The sequence below is a fragment of the Phragmites australis genome, chromosome 4 (genome assembly GCF_958298935.1).
Source record: "Phragmites australis chromosome 4, lpPhrAust1.1, whole genome shotgun sequence".
NCBI classification, from domain to species: domain Eukaryota; kingdom Viridiplantae; phylum Streptophyta; class Magnoliopsida; order Poales; family Poaceae; genus Phragmites; species Phragmites australis.
Genome location: NC_084924.1, coordinates 46,727,715 through 46,744,422, shown reverse-complemented (window position 1 = coordinate 46,744,422; position 16,708 = coordinate 46,727,715). Strand labels below are relative to the sequence as shown.

General features: G+C 46.3%; 1 protein-coding gene across 1 annotated transcript; it reads right to left on the bottom strand.

The window, feature by feature from the left end:
• Positions 1 to 7,837: 7,837 nt before the first annotated feature.
• Positions 7,838 to 8,734, bottom strand: LOC133914498 (uncharacterized). Its single transcript, XM_062357600.1, has one exon. The coding sequence runs from the start codon at positions 8,529 to 8,531 to the stop codon at positions 8,220 to 8,222; it is 312 nt and encodes a 103-aa protein (XP_062213584.1). The 5' UTR covers positions 8,532 to 8,734; the 3' UTR covers positions 7,838 to 8,219.
• Between the last annotated feature and the right edge of the window lie 7,974 nt (positions 8,735 to 16,708).

The window sequence follows — 16,708 nt, the reverse complement described above, 5'->3', positions numbered from 1 at the left end:
AAAGACGATCGATAACTCTAAGCAACACGAAGCTAGTACACAGAGAATAACGGGATAATCTAGCGAAGCTAGGCTAAGCTATTAACCTAGTTGTTTTATCAACTTAAGAGAAAACCTGAACAAATCACGATTAACTAGGTAAACTCTTATTAGATTAACTGTCGAAGGACGACAGCTAGAGATTCTACGTGTAGATGAGTGCACGTATATCGACATAACATATGTGTAATACTTACGTTTATATGTATACGAGTATGTATACATATATACATAAGTATAACTCTAGACGATTATTAGTGCTTAAGTGTGGAGATTAAATACGTTAATCTATAGCACTAAACATGGTTAATCGGCAACTAATCTTAATTACTTAGTGTTGTTTAATTGCCACACTAATTAAGTTATATTTTATTGCTATCATAAAAGCATACAAGCAATTAATTAATTAGGTTAATCTATCCTTTGAATCTAATTAATTAATTATCAAAAGGTTATTCAATTAATTAATTACCAATGTTAAATTATTCTATCACATTCTAATGACTAATATCTATTTATCTATTATTTACACGGGTTAATTGATTACCTTAATTGAGCTAAGATTAATTGTAAGCCATCACATGAAATATCACATGAAATAACAATACATTGCAACATTGATTAAAAGATTAACCTAAAACCTACCCCTTTAACTCATATGATGATTAACCTACACTTAAGCGAGATTAATATAAGCAACTTAAATATGATTATATCTCAAACACATTTATGGAATTATCTAAACTCGACTTTATTTATTAAAGAAGAAAATCTAAATCTAGATTAAACACGACGACACGAATTAAATACCGGATGAGAAAATAAACGAACTCCAAAATTTACAAGATTTGGCATGGAGGTAGATTATGATTTTATAGGAACATTGGCGAAAGAATCGCTGAAATCGGAGTTGAAACGGATGAATTACGGACGTAGGAAGATTTACCGAAAAGGATAATTCCTGGAAAAAGAGAGGGAGCACTATTTCGTGGACTGGGTCTATGGATCTGTGAACCGTGGTCGGCCTTGAGGGTGGTTCACCGTAGACCGGATTTGTGGACTTGGTCTGTGGCTTTTGGTGGACCGGAGGTGGCTCATGTGGCTAGTCCACCATGGACCGAACGTGTGGACCGGGGAGATTGCCCGGCCACTGGGGCCCACGTGTCGGCGTGAGAGAGGTGGGAGGGGGGAAGGATAAGGCACGGCCGGCTCCGGCTGGGGATTTTTCCCGTGCGTGCGGCGTAGAGGAAAGAAAGGGAGAGAAGAGAGAGTGGCGCCGGGGAGAAAAGAGACGGCAGCGCCGGAGCTGGGAGCCGGAGAGAGAGAAGGAGGCCGGAGATGTGAGGGCGGAACTCGCCGGAGGGAGAGAAGATCGGCGGCGGAGCTGGCCGGCGGAGGAGGGGCGGAGCTTCCCGGCGGTGGAGAGGGAGAGGGAAGGGAGGACAGGCACCGGCCGGGCGAAGCAGGCGGCGCCGGAGAGAGGGCCGACGGGGTTCTCGGCCGGGGAAGCGGGCAGCGCCGGAGGGAGAAGGGGAGCGGAGGGAGGCGGTGACCGGCGGGGACGGCGCGGCGGCCAGGCGGCACGGCGCACGCAGGCGGCGGCTGTGCGCAGCGCGGCACAGAGGGCGGCGGCGCGCGTGCGGCAGCGGCCAGGACGGCTTGACGCGGCGTGGGCCGAGCGGCGGCTATGCTTGCACGACGATGGCGCGCACAACGGGGAGGGGTGGCCGGCTACGCGGTGGACTGGGCGGTCGGGCTGCGCGGCGCGACGGCGCGGGTCGGAGGCGGCACGACGCGGCGCGACCAGGAGTGTGGCGCGCACGGCGGCTGCGCTGGGCGGCGGTGCCGAACAGAGGAGGGCAGGGAAAGGAGAGGGGCTCACCGGCACGGGCGGCGCACGCAGGAGGAGGTCACGGCGGCGGAGAGGAACAACGAAGGCCGGCATGGGACGACGAGCACGTGGGAACTGCAACATGGCGCGAAGAGGAGAGAACGGCGCCGGAGGAGCTCGTGGGCGGCTGTGCTTGTGCTGTGATGTGTATGCCTGCGTGTGTGTATGCTTGCAGGAAGAGGAGAAGCAACGGAGAGCTGCTGCTGTTGTGTTGTGTAGGCTGGAGTGTATGTATGTAGTTGTTCGGTGTGGAGGATGGCTTGCAGGTGAAGGCAAGAGGGAGGAGAGCAAATGGCTGTTGCCATCCAGACGAAAAGATCAGTGAGGGCATGGGGCATGGTGGTGAAAAGATCAGAGGAAGAGAGAGAGCACAGAGGGAGGGGATGGGCATGAGAAGAACAGAGAGAGAGGGAAAGATCTGAGAGAGGGAGAGATGGTGAAAGATATTTGTGTATTTGAATTGCAAAAGATGTATTAGAATTTGTAAATGAAATGTGTGATAATTCAAATGGATGTATTTGAATTGTATTTGTATTTGCAAGGAATCAATTGAATAGTTTGAATTGGTAATAGGATTTAGGAATATTCAAATTGAGATTGAGTGATTCAATTTGAATGCAATTGAATAGAATTGAGTTGAAATTGCGAATGATTGAACTTGGCATGAATTGAATATAACACGAATTATTCGAATTGCATGCGGGTATGAAATCGATAATGATTGATGAATCCGGATTTGAGATTGATTAAAAAAAAGAGTAATCGAATTTGGATTTGAAATGGAGTTTGGCATAATTCAAATAAAGGTATTTGAATTAGGAGAAAGATTCATACTTGAAGCTTCGGGATTTGAGGAATGTTTGAATTTAGGAGAATTGAATTCAATAGATTTCGAAAAAATTGAATCAAGATTGGGATTCAAACTTTAGAGACATTCAAATTCGAGTTGACCAAAGCTACTTGGGGATAATTCAATGGAATAATTGAGTTATAGATTTTAGCTGGATTGGAAGCTCGATCTTTACGAATTGATTTGGATTAGGAAATTACCGAGAAGAACTAGAATAGATTCGTACTGAGAAGCATTCAACACTCGAATCGCCACACAAAGAATCATAAGAACAATAAACCAAAATGCATATGCTCAATTTATGCAACGATTAATTTAGAAATTAACTTAGTGATCTTTGGAATACTTAGCCAGAATAATATATTTGAATATGTACATACAAGTATATACATCAAATATATATAACCTTGATTTTATACTGGTTTAATAATTAGAAAAAGTTTTAATTTAGAGCGAATTTTGGCTATATTTTTATATGCTAAAATTCAGGGTGTTACAACAGCACACGGACACATGATCACACACTAGCATAATAAAACTTAGTACCAACATAAGGATTAGCAGTTTAAGTACACCAACAACCACACATGTTTTCATGTCCACCACCACACACACGATAGGAAGTGTTATTACAAGACGAGTACACGAAAAGATAGATAAGCTTCACTCCCCCTTTGACATCAAGCGCCACAAAGAAAGAAAAGGAAAGATCTTGAAGAACAGTGTCTACTCATCATCATCATCGTCCTCATCATCGTCGTTGTCATCATCATGATCATCTTCTTGATACTCACCCTCTGGTTCGCTTTCTTCTTCTTTAATATCACCATAAGAAGAGCGAGTACAGCGAGAGCGGGCAACTAGAGGAGGAGCCTCTTCTTCTTCTTCACGATCTGTTGTCTCCCACTCGGCAAACCAATCACCAAAATTGGGCACTTCTTGATGAGGAGAAGTAGAAACATCTAAGTGCCCCTTAACCTCTCGTCTTAATTCATTGATCTTGAAGCCATGACCGTGAGAGCTACCACCATGGGAATGCGAAGAAGAAGGTGCACGGGATAAAGGTGGGGCTGCACGAGAGGAGCTTGCACCACGAGATAGCCTAGAGGATGTCTTTTTTTCACACGATAGTACTCATGAATGCAATCCTCGAGAAAGGAGATCTTGATGACCTTCTCAATGATGTACATGATATATGTATCATATAGAAGGCTTTTTCTTGCATCATTCATGGCGTCACAAAGCTCGACCCAAATGAAATCACCAATGCTAAAAGATATTTCATTGGGTGCCATCCTAAGAAGAAAGTTCCTTGACATACCATGAAGCTTAGTCACGTCTTCTTTCTTTGGGTTGATGGTTTGGCAAAAAAGAAGATTGAGGTAGTGATAATATGACTTTAAACCATGAGTAGAACCATCGACCATTCTAGGATCCTCATATATCTCACCCAAGTAATATTCCTTGGTCTTCTTCTCAACAAGAATAGTACCATGTTTATGATCTTTTGAACCAAGAGCAAGAAGACGAGAAAATGTCATGTAGTCTATGCAATAGTGATTTCCAAGTGTTGTCCATTGAATCTCATTCTTGCGGATACTTAAAAAGAATGAAGCATGAAATTGAGCAATGATTTATTTTATCCCTTTCTTCGCACAAGCATTGATAACTTCCTCAAAGATGAGATCATTGGAGTCATCGCCTCAGTTGTCAGTGCCCTTGGTCTTCGTCACGTTGCTTGGGTGTTCTTCGCGGCTTCTTTGAGCACCGCCGCCACGCTCTCGAACACCAGGGTAGCCGCTCTAAGCCACTAGTTCCGCCTCCCTCTACCATCTTCGTCCAACACAACCTTATCACCAATGTCGTAGTCTCCTCCTCGACCTCTTTATCCACTCTGGCAACTGCAGGCTGCATCGACACCCTCTTCTCTTCACCGCTCTGCGCACCGTGATCATTGAGGCCTTCTCTATTGGTTCCTTAGACACTGGCACATGTTTGGGCTCCTTACCTTCACGCACTCGATACTGGCAACACCAGTTCGTGCCTTCATTCTCGACACGTTCTAGGGCTTGGCAAACTTGGTGCACGCCTCGGCCTCTACGGCCTCGACTGTGTTGACTTCAGCATCGACCTCTTCTCAACGATCGTCTCGTCCGCGTCACTATCTTCTTCCCTCGAGCTTCCATGTGCCCGTCATCATGGTGTCTCTGGTGCCCATGGCTTTAAGTGCGGCTCCTTTGACCACAACAACCCTGATTACGACTATGTCGACCATGACCACCTCACGCACAACATCCTCAACCACGTTTACTCGCCCCGCTCTTGGCTACCTTGACTTTGGCACAAAGGGCTACCATCTGCATGAGCAACTTGTCGGTTTCTCTAGTCACATTATTTGCATCGTGTTATTTCGACTGTGCGGGATGTCATCGTCTTCCTCTCCAGTCTCATTGTCTACAATGCTCCCGCTGTACTGCAGGGGGATGTTAGAGTATATGGTATAGGATACACAAGGATCAGGTTGTTATGGTATGGTAATATTAGTTTCCATCTTATCTTCAGGGTTGCTTGATATCGAAGCCATTCGTACTCTATATATTCCACCCTCTAGACTCAATGCAATACATCGACCACATTAAGCCAATCCTCATACTCTGTCACGCAGTCATGCAACATTTGAAACATATTAACATACATGGTTGTAACTTGTGACAAATTAAGCAGGCGTGCCTCCATTAGCTAGCTCACATTGACAAAGCAGTCATGGAAGTGCAGGCGTGCCTCCATTAGCTAGCTCACATTGGCGATGAGGGCAAGCTTGTTCTGTTATGAATAAACAATTTTTTAGAGAAAATATTGCATTGGAGTTTACATCATTACTTGCAACTCTATACAATAGAAGGGTTTCAATTTAGAAACCATTGCAAAGCACGAACATTTTACTAGATAATTAAGGTGAGGCATTACTTTCAGGGTGTTTTAGTTTACCCTCTAGGCACCAAGCTAGGCATACATTGATAAGGTTTTCTTAGAATAATATATGTTAAAAGGTAAAAAGCTCATCCATATGGCATATGGCAAGTAAAAAAAATTCATATTTCTACATCTATAAAATAACATTTTGTTTTGTTCTTCAGATTTATGAACTATTGTTATTTATTTATTTATTTTAATACTTAATTTATGGACATGCATTAATATATTGGATTATTTGATATTTATCCTTAAGTATAGGTACATGGATTCCACGTATGAGCTTACTAGTGATAAGTAGTAGGCCACTTTTGTCTCGTGGTTGACGGTATTGTGTGCTCTATTTTCCATTTCTGCCAACATGTTTGATTGCTTTTTGTTTTGTGATTCCAGTTTATGCCTGTCCGTTGGCAAGTGGGCTTGTTGATGAAAATGCCAGCACTGCGTGACGCTCATGTTGTATCCGATTTTGCATCTTATGCTTCTGCATTCTGCCAGCTCTGCGATAGTTTACCCTCGTATAGTAGCATGTTTGGCGTTCTGAAAAAAGCGGTGCCAAGTCGCCCTCACAACAGATGTGACTTGGCGACAGGAGCAGGTGCCCAATTGCATGGCTTGCTGCCTTGCACGCATAGCATCTGGAGAGGTGATGGTGAATTGTGGCAACTGACAAACATAGCATCTCAACTGATCATCAAGTGCTTGTCGAGGCTTGTAGCATAGCATCTCAACTGTTCCAGACCTTAGATGCCACTGCAACCAACAGTGTATAATATCATGTCGATTAGTTACAACTATGGGATTGCCGATCTGAATTATTCATCGAATGATGCCAAACTAACAAAGGATCCACCGTACATGTTGGTACTTGACATATCATTCGGTGGAGAAACGTAAACAACATTATCACAGGCCCGTCGAAGATGCTATAGCTTTTACCTTACTAATAAATAAATATTCATGTATCTAGAACAGTCGATCGAAGCCTCAACAACTGCTGGAACCTGACAATAGTAATAGGCTTACAGCAAGCAAAGCTCAGAGTTCTTGAAGCATTTGTTGTAAGCACAGCACTCCAGTCGGGACCAGGAAGAGATTTTAGCTAATATTTTTTGAGTGGTTTTGTCCCAAGGTAAAGGGAGAGAAGTGCCTGAAAGTGATATATCCATCTTCCATTCCTTCGTTTTTTATCCTCGCTGCGCATCTGTGCTAATGTTCTTTGTAGGCATGAAGCACCTTGAGGATATATAGGTAGTGTTTGGTTCGGTCAAATGTAATGCATTCGGATTACAGTGCTATTCGAAGCCTTTATTTAGCGTTTGGTTACGGCGGCCTGCAATCGGAAGCCGCGGTAACTAAAAACAGGCCAGTGCAAAATCAATACCGTGGAAAATTAGGTGTATCCCATACCATTACCGCATACATCGATTCACCATCTCCTTATCTCCCTTTCGCTCGCGAGTCTCCTCGCGCACACCACACCTACGATGGCCACCGACCTCTTCTTCCTCCTCATCACCGGTCTTCCCTCCACCCCTAATTTGTCTCCCGCACCATCCACTGCCCTCAAGCGGCGCTCTGGCACCCACATACTTGCCGTCTTCAGGCTTCAGCCACCCCTTCGCTTGAACCCTCTCCGCACCGTCAGGAGAGCATGGCGAGATCATAGCTAATGCGCAGGTGGTGAGCAGATGCGCGGATGCATATCAAACGATGGTGGCCTCAGTATTTGGTTGGTTGCTTCTCCGTTTTGCTTCCCCTTTGCTTGGGTCTATTTGTTTCTACCTGTTCAGATCTAGCGAAATATAACTTTTGTTTGTTGTTTGGTGTAGATGATGTCTTTTTTATTTCTATTTTCTTGGATCTAGCCCTGGTTATTTGGTGTAGATGATGCTTCTTCAATTTCTAGTTGTTTAGATCTAACTCTGGTTTTGATGACGAAACACCACAATGACTTTCCATTCCATTTCCCTGCTGAACCAAACAAACGCATAGTTACTTCAAGAACTGCGGCTAAAAGAAACGAACTTGTTCTGATTTCAGAAACAAATGGTTAGCCGACACTCGACAGAGATGGAGGTGAGAATCATCTCACGGCTTCATCGTTTAACTGAAGAAATATGCATCGCAGCAGACACTACATATCTGTTATTTTCTCCTGCCGTGCAAATCATATAGTACATTCGTTCTTGCAACAGTCGTAGCTTGAAGAATGTACGAGCCTTCCAAGCCTAAGAGACCAATGGTACTAACGCGCGATACACCGATGACTAAAAAGTAGCAGCGTTGTAGCTTATTATACCTAGGAACCCCGACTTTTCAGAGATCACTGACACACCAAAGCTGTCGTGCCATTTTCACATGATGCTAGCTTACTGCAGGTAATGTCTTGTTCATCTTGTTCATTTCCTCTCCAAGACCTGCTAGATGGCGCGGATCTAATTGCTGATACGCCATGCAATGCCATCACTTGGACCGCCTCTGCAGCATCTGCCGCATGCCGTCGGCGACGCGGAACGCGGGGCTCCTCCTGCACTTGCCGCAGAAGGCCATGTGGTCCCTGAGCGCCTCCTCCAGCCCCGCTGCGGCTGCGCCGCCATGACAGCCGCCTCTCTGCTTCGTCCTGCCCCTGGCCGCCTCGTCCCGCACCGCCTCCGAGCAGAGCCCGCAGAGCCACCGCCCGCCGAAGGCCGCCCGCACGCCGAGGATGTAGTCCCGGGTGCAGTCCTCCCGCAGCCCGCAGCACTCGCACTTCGCGCACTCTACTGCTACCTCCATGGCCGGCGACAGGTCCAGCTGAAAGAGAGCTTGATCAGGAGCAAGTGGAGGCGGAGCTGTGCTTAGTGTGTGTGTGACAGAGGGGTGCTTTATTTAAGGCTCTGAGAAGTTGACAATGCATGTTGGTTGATGTTGCAGTGAGACACACTGAGGAGCCAAGTGAATGAGTGATGGTGTTTATCTGCACAAGTTTTTTTTTTTGGTTGAGATGATTTGCACAAGGACTTTGCTAGCTGCCTAGCTCTCAAGTTGTACTGTGAATCTGTGATGCATCAATTGAGTGTGTCAGTATAGTTGAGATGAGAGTTAGCTACTTAGCTTAATTAGGGTGGTGAGGTCTACTTGTTGGTACTAAAGTACTACCGTTCATGAAGTGATTAGAGCTAGTCTTGCCTTGGCTTGATTTGGCATCTCAGAAAACGTTGCTGATTAGCTCACTTACGGAAAATTCTTGCGTAGTTTTTCAAGCAGATATTCTTGCATAGTTGCACAAACTTGCAGTTTGATGAAGTGTGTGCGCTTTCGAGAGGTAGTAACGTTGCTGATGAACAATATACCTTGCACTCTGACGAAAGGAATCGTGTAATTGTGGATGGATGTTAGTTCACGTATGAGAAAACATTGACCATCATCTGACGAACACTGTACTAGCTACGAATATTTTGAAGTCCTACAAGATACTAGGGAGCTCGAGCAATAAAATGTAGGACGAAGACAGAATCACCATGGATCATATCCTTGCGATTCTTATTCTCTACAAGCTTCATAAAATTTGATCAGAAATCTTATAGAACAGTTCTGTTACTATCGGCCTAGGACCACCCGGCAGAATCCTCTTCGTCGCTTCTGCTAGATTTTAGCACTGTTCATGATACGACACACCTGGCCTTGTCGGATCGGTTGTTACGTGGTCGACTCACACTAATGACCCTTGATTTGTCATCAACATACAACTGCTCAACTGCTACAACCAATTAAATTGTTCTTGGACAGGATGATGAGTTCGTCTTAGACCTGCATGAGCTACTATCCGGCATAGAGGCCAAGCCTAGTTGGGGATCTAGAAATTTTCCATTGAGTGTGCATGGGTGTACCAGAGTACTACACCATACAGAATTTAGTCTAAATACAGAGCTGATCACCACTGACACTTGCAAAGTTTGGATGTGCCTAAACATACAGGAACCCCACCTGCTCCGCCACTGGCCAAGCCAACTCAACCCAAGTGCCTCATTTGTATGCTCACCATTAGTGTAGGATCCTACCGTCCGTGTCAAGTGCTACAATTTTTTGGGGAGCGCTGCTTGGGCAGTGTGACCTAACCGCACAAATGCCATTGCATCAAGTGGTTCCAAGTGTATGTGACAAATGCATGGTTGTATCTGTACTGATTTTATCAGCTGCGAAGGTTGGTGATACTACTTATTGTTCCAATGCCCTTCTCTGGTGTCCATTTGCACAGCTGGGGTGATTGGTCCATGGATGGCGAAAATGGGAACACCAGCTGTCGATTTATTTGCTATAGGCAATTGTACCATGAACAGGTACTATGAAACACACAAACCAAACCTAGTGCATTTTTTTTACAGCCGAGTCCTCTTTCCGAAACCTACATTGAAAGTCTTAAATGGAGGTGCACGCCCGGAGGTCGAACCTCGGACCTGCAAGGTCGCGCCCGTGCATCTTGCCAGCGAGCCGTTTGCTCGTGTGTATTTTCTTACCTGTAGTTGTCTTACTTTTTGTCTATTCCTTTGTTAGCCCATGCAATATGGGTTTTTATTTATTATATTGAACAGTTAGCTAGGTAGGTGTCTATCTGTGACATAAAAGCTCAACCTGATAGAAACAAAGTAACATCCTGCGCCAATTCAGAGCTTCATTTTGCTCATCGTTATATATCTAACTTGTGAGTCCTCGCAAAAAAAAAATAATAATAACTTGTGAAATGTGTAATATGTTAATGTGAGTGGCATGCTTGACACTAGAGAGAAAAAAGGAACTGTTGGATGTGCAAGAAACTGAAGCAAAAAACGAAGGAGAGAAAGACACAGGAGCTTCAAATTGCAAGTAGTCATTGCTGAAAGTATGCAACTGCTATTCCTAAAGACCCCACCTTGTGAGCTCCTGTGTCTTTCTCTCCTACTACTAATAACAAGACAATGCTTGATAAGCTGACATATTCTCTTACCATTATGAAATTGTCTGAAGACTACGATCAACCACCTCAATTACATTCTTGAGAAGTGTTTGTTGTCCGTCCTCCACCAGAGTCTGTGTGGGCCAAGTTCTACCAGATACTGATCCTCCCACATGATCACCACATACACTTGTCCGGCTCCCTGTGAATTACTACTACTTTAACCCCGACGTACGTACGGCTGCCTATGCCATGCACGAGGTCGCCGGGCCAAGAACAAGGCCGAGAAGAATCATGGTCGTCAGGAAATGCAACTTCGGTGCGTATCTCATATTCATCTATCTATTGATACTTTCAACTATCTCATAATTTTTTACCTATCTCTAACACAAATCTCAACGATAAACCATACGTACACACCAGGTTAAGAAATTCTCGACCCATCGTCGACGCGCCTTGCGCGACGGCACACAAACCTCCTACGCCCACGGGCAGCCATACCCACACCACAGCAAGATCTCACGCCTCAGCCGAGGTCACGTCCGCGTGGGCTCGATTGGCGCAGCAGACCCACGACGCTGCGCCCGCCGTCTACGGTTCCGCGTGCGCCCGCGCCGGCAGGGGCGGAGACAATGCAAGGGGGCGGCCAGGGGCCAGAACCCCCCTATGCATATACTGCATCGTGCATGTATTGGAGTATTTCTTAGATGACTATGGGTAACTAGTGTCTGACACGTGAGGGGCCTCCATTGCTTACGTAATCATGAATTATAATATTGTTTAATTCTAAAAATCCTCTGATTAATTAAGGATCAAGAGATCCTTACAGGTTTATACTAAAGAAAAATATATTTTGTATAACCGGCTAAACAAAGGAAAAAGAGCTCATTGGCATACAAACTCATATTTATCTATTATCTATATTTCAAAGTATTATATGTCTTTTTTAAAACATATTTCATACATTAGATATCCCTAAGTATAATTAATTTACTACGCATAGTAACGAAGCATTTTTTTTCTTCTTGCCAAACTTTACCAAGTTTAAAGCATTTGTCTTTAATGATCATGATTCATGTTTTATTACTTTACCATTTTACTGACCAAAGCTTTAGTTATTTTCAATTATAGAGATTTTTTAGTAAATTTATGGTATGCCTATATCGAATTAGCAAACTCAATATCTTGATATTGAATGGATAGATTATTCATTATATAAAAGAGCATACATTTGTTACTATAGGTGAATTTGTGTATGAAGAAAAAAAAGATATTTTCATCTGATCATGGAACATAGATCCAAGACTAGTATTTTGTTCTTCTAAAAAATACAAAAGAGTTTAATTAATATTAAGAGAAAACTATGTATTTTTACTAGAATAAATAGAACAACTTTCAGAACCAATTCAAATTTATCTCTTTTTAGCCCCTTCTGTTCTCCAATCCTAACTCCTTCCCTGCGTGCCGGGCAATGCACGCCTCCGCTCAACTCCCGGTGCCGCGGTGCGAGTCGCTGTCGCACAGTTTTGCCCGCGTTCCACCGCGCCCCCCATCCGCGAAACCAAAGGCACGCACCACGCCGATCCTACGAACGGGACGCCGCTCCGGCATGGCAGCAAGCCACCAATCAAGCTGCCCATGCCATTGCATTAGCTAACATATGTACCGCACAAAGCACATTGGATGACAAGCAAATCAACGGCGCATGCAGCTCGCATGTAGAATTTTAGACATGCGGTTTCAGATTTCTCAGCAGGACACCAGGTCCTCCCATGTCTGTCAGCATCAGGTAGACGACGAAGGCCTAAATACATAGATGCAGTGGACTCGTTGCAACAAATTGTCCAACGGCGAGTTGAAAGCTTGATGCAAGGGATACCCTGGAAGCTAGTTTCACAAGGTCATCAGCCTCGGTTTTTCTGCCAATGGCACCTAAGAGGAAGTGATGCAGTCGATATGAGACGATCGCAGCGCTGGTTAATCAGTCCCAGCCTGTCGCCGGGATACTCGAGACGTCACCCCAGCCAGGAGGGAAGCTGTATTGGTCGAGCACTGGTCCGGCTGCACATCGCCCTGCTCAGCCTCTTCCTCGACGCGCTGCTTCGGCATCTCCTCGTGAGGCTCTGCTTTGGCGTTGGTGAATGGCTGGTACTCCTCGTCAGGCTTCTCCTCGGACCATTTCACTCGATTCTTGGTAGCAGATGGAGCCCCATTGCCATGTGCGGAACCGAACTCAGATGGTTCTTGTCACACCCGGTTTTAAAGGAAACAACCAGATGTATTCCACATGTATGCCAGGATCAAGTTTACATACATGCAGCGACGTCATTAGTGATAACATAAACGGTGTCTTAAATAACGTAAACAATCCTTACAAAAGGACCCGTAGGTCTGAAAGAAAATACTAATAAATCTTCAATTGGCAGCGGAACACCCATCCATCCACAGGCGTTGTCCGGGGGAAACACCAGCCTAGGACATGGTCTTCAATCAACGCCTTCTTCCTTCTAGAAATCAGCGTCCTCGCCCGGGACTTCCTCGAAGACTTCACCTTCTGAGCAGCATCCGAGGGTAGGGAAAAAGGCAAGCGTGAGTACATAAAGTACCCAGCAAGTGGAGGAAAAATATGACATGCAGGCTATTGACAAGGAAAGTTCAACTTGGGAATTTACTGCGACTATGCTCAGCTAAAACAGACTCAAACAACCTAGCAATCCTATTTACTAGATTTTATTCCAACAATATAAGAACATAACTCATCGGATTCCATCCGACTACCAGACTCACCAGATATCCCATATCCGGCTACCGACTCATCGGGAGTACCACCACCCGACTACCCAAACCAACCCTTAAAGTTCCCATCTAATCCTGAAGAAGTCCAAGCCGCTCTTGACCGTGAGCACGGCTGATCGATCAGTTATTTACTCTGCAGAGTTTGCACACTTTACCCACGAGTCGTGATTCCCTTTTTGCCTTACACTTCCGGGGTGTATGGCCGGGGTCTCACTACAAGGCTGTTACAAAGTATCTTCACATCTATAAGCACCCACTAAGGTTTCACCGCTAACAGGGATCCCATCCACTGCAGAGGCCCCCTCTTGTGCCACCGAACCAACCATTGGTGCGTACAGAATGCGAAAAACACTAATTACTTAGCCAGGCCGTACCCATATAGGCCCCATGGTTGTGCTGTTTTGCCAGGTTACAGGCTCCAAGAACCGGTCCTTAGGATCCCACACAAGAACATACACAAACCCTGCTGTATAGCTCCACCACATACTAGCCATCCAGTTGGGATCCCTAAATTCAAGTTACTACAAGATTATCAATTCTCCCAAGTACTTGTTCCATAGTTATTAATCAAAGTTCATAATGATTCTAATCCATGACTGCACTAGCATGACTACCCTTTTACAGGACCCAAAACCCCAAAAAGGCTACAAGGAATGGCCATACAAATTCTAGTAAACCCTATTCATGGGATTCAAAATTAGACAAGCATGCAACTAAGGAAAAGTAAACTATAATGATCTATGGTTAAATCAAGGTGATCAAGGACACTTGCCTTCGTAAGCTGGCTGCTCAGAATCTTCGAAAACTTGGTCTTGGATGCTGGCACTCTGCTCTCCTCCTAAGCCGAAGAACACACCGGAAAGAAATAACCAAAACAGCTAAGTACAACACACTAAACAGGAGAAACTAACTCTAAAAAGGCTAAGAACGGAAAGTACACGCTGCTACGATCTCGGGGGTGCGAAAATCACCTAAATCGGAGGTCGTATGGAAAAGTTACACTAATTCTACTCTACAGGGGCTTTTCTGAAAGTTTGCAGGGACTGAATTGTAAAACAGATAGTTCTAGGGGCTTAAGTGCAAAGTTCAGGGACCTAAACATAATTACCCTAAAATCCAGGGGCCTAATTGCAATTATCCTATAGTCCAGGGGCCAAATTGCAATTATCCAGAACTATCTAAGGGCCTATATGCAGAAACAGTGAAGCCTAGGGGTTTCCTTGCAAATCTCCCTATTTTCCGAGAATAGGTGGAATTATTTTCATACTGAAAATCCTAATTAATGCGCAATGCTGACGTCACAGGCTGACTGGGCTGCTGACTGGGCATCCACTGCTGACTGGGCTTTGCCACGTAGGACAGGGGCATCCACGTGGCGCACTGACGTGTCTCTGCTGCTGACTGGGTTTAAGAGGGACACGTGGCGCAATCTGGACGGCTAGCGAAGGGGTATCTTGCGATCTAATCAGGAACGTTCAAAGGGGATCCGACGGCTGAGATTGATTGGGGGAAAAACAGACCGGCGGCGATCGGAACACGGCGGCGCCGCCTCGGATCTCGCCGGAGGATCGCCGGAGACACGCTAAACTACGCTACGGGCTACCAAACTCTACGGGGAAAGGCGCAAACGAACGGGGAGCGCACGGGGAAGCTCACCGGGGGCTTGTCGACGGCCGGGGAGGTCTTGACGGCGACGGGCGACGACAATGGCGGGCGGCGGCGCTCGGAAGTCGACGGGGATCCGGCTGCGACGGCGGAGAGGCGAATCCGACGGGCGGGGAAGCTTCCTGGGGGGCATGCAGTGCCGGAGGGGGGGTTAGCTGACCGCGGGGACCATCGGGCGATGCTAGCGACGATGAAGGGCGGCGGCGCTTACCGGCGAGCGGAGAGAACTCGGTTCCGACGGCGGAGAGACTTCGGCGAGCAGCAAAACGAGTTCCTCCCGCTACTGCGAAGCTGGCGGCGAGCTCGGACGCGGCGGGGAGGACTTGGCGCGGCGGATGGCTCGGCGACGGCGGCTATGGCGCTCGGCTTCCTCGGGTTTTTGCGCGTGTGCAGGGAGAAAAGGCGGCGCTGCTGGGTTATATAGGCGAGGCAGGCGCGGGTTGTTGCGGGGCGCAGCGCGTAGGGCGGACGGCGCGACGAAATCGGACTCAGCGCGCGGCAGCTGCGGGTTCGGTTCGGATACGGCGCGCGGGGCTGCGGGGCGCGGCGGAGACGATAGAGCTGACGGGCGGGTCCCACTGGGCAGCGGCGCGCGGACGGGGTGGGCTGGGCTGGAAGCGGGCGACTGCTGGGCTGGGCCGCGACAAGGAAAACGGGCGTCACAAACCTACCCCCCTTAGGATGAATCTCGTCCTCGAGATTCGGACAGATCGGGAAAAAGGCCGGGAAACTCTGCTTTAAGATCATCTTCTCTTTCCCATGTAGCTTCTGCTTCTGAGTGATGCTTCCATTGTACTTTACACATTCGGAGCCTTTTGTTCCGAGTAACTCGTTCAGATATTTCGAGAATCTTGACCGGGTATTCTGAATAGGACAGATCCTCCTGAATATTCAGTTCCTCCATGGGCAGCTGCTCTTCCGGGACTCTCAGGCATTTCTTCAGTTGCGAGATATGAAATACATTGTGCACACCAGAGAGCTGAGGTGGTAGATTTAGTTGACAGGCCACTTCCCCTCTCCTTTCCAATATTTGGAAGGGTCCAATGTATCGAGGTGCTAGCTTACCCTTGACTTTGAATCTGCGAAGACCTCTGATCGGGGAAACCTTGAGATATACGAAGTCTCCAACCTCAAAGATCATCTCTCGACGTCGATTGTCGGCATAACTCTTTTGCCTAGATTGTGCGGTCCGCAAGTTGTCCCGGATTTCCTGCACTTGCCTTTCTGCGTCCCTTAAGACTTCTGGGCCAAACACTTGGCTCTCTCCGGTTTGATTCCAGAATAGTGGGGTCCTGCACTTTCTTCCGTATAGTGCCTCAAAAGGGGCCATCTTCAGGCTAGCTTGGTAACTGTTATTATATGAGAATTCTGCATATGGGAGGTTCTTATCCCAACTCTTCCCATTCTTTAAGGCGCATGCCCTCAGCATATCCTCTAGAATCTGGTTAGTTCTTTCTGTCTGCCCATCGGTCTGTGGGTGGTAGGCAGAGCTGAAGTCCAATCTGGTGTCCATAGACTCGTGCAGTCGTTGCCAAAATCGTGAGGTGAACTGGGTACCACGATCAGATACTATCCTCTT

What these genes read in the sequence shown, in the direction of transcription:
- LOC133914498 (XM_062357600.1), bottom strand. Translation starts at nt 8,531, where the DNA reads ATGGAGGTAGCAGTAGAGTGCGCGAAGTGCGAGTGCTGCGGGCTGCGG.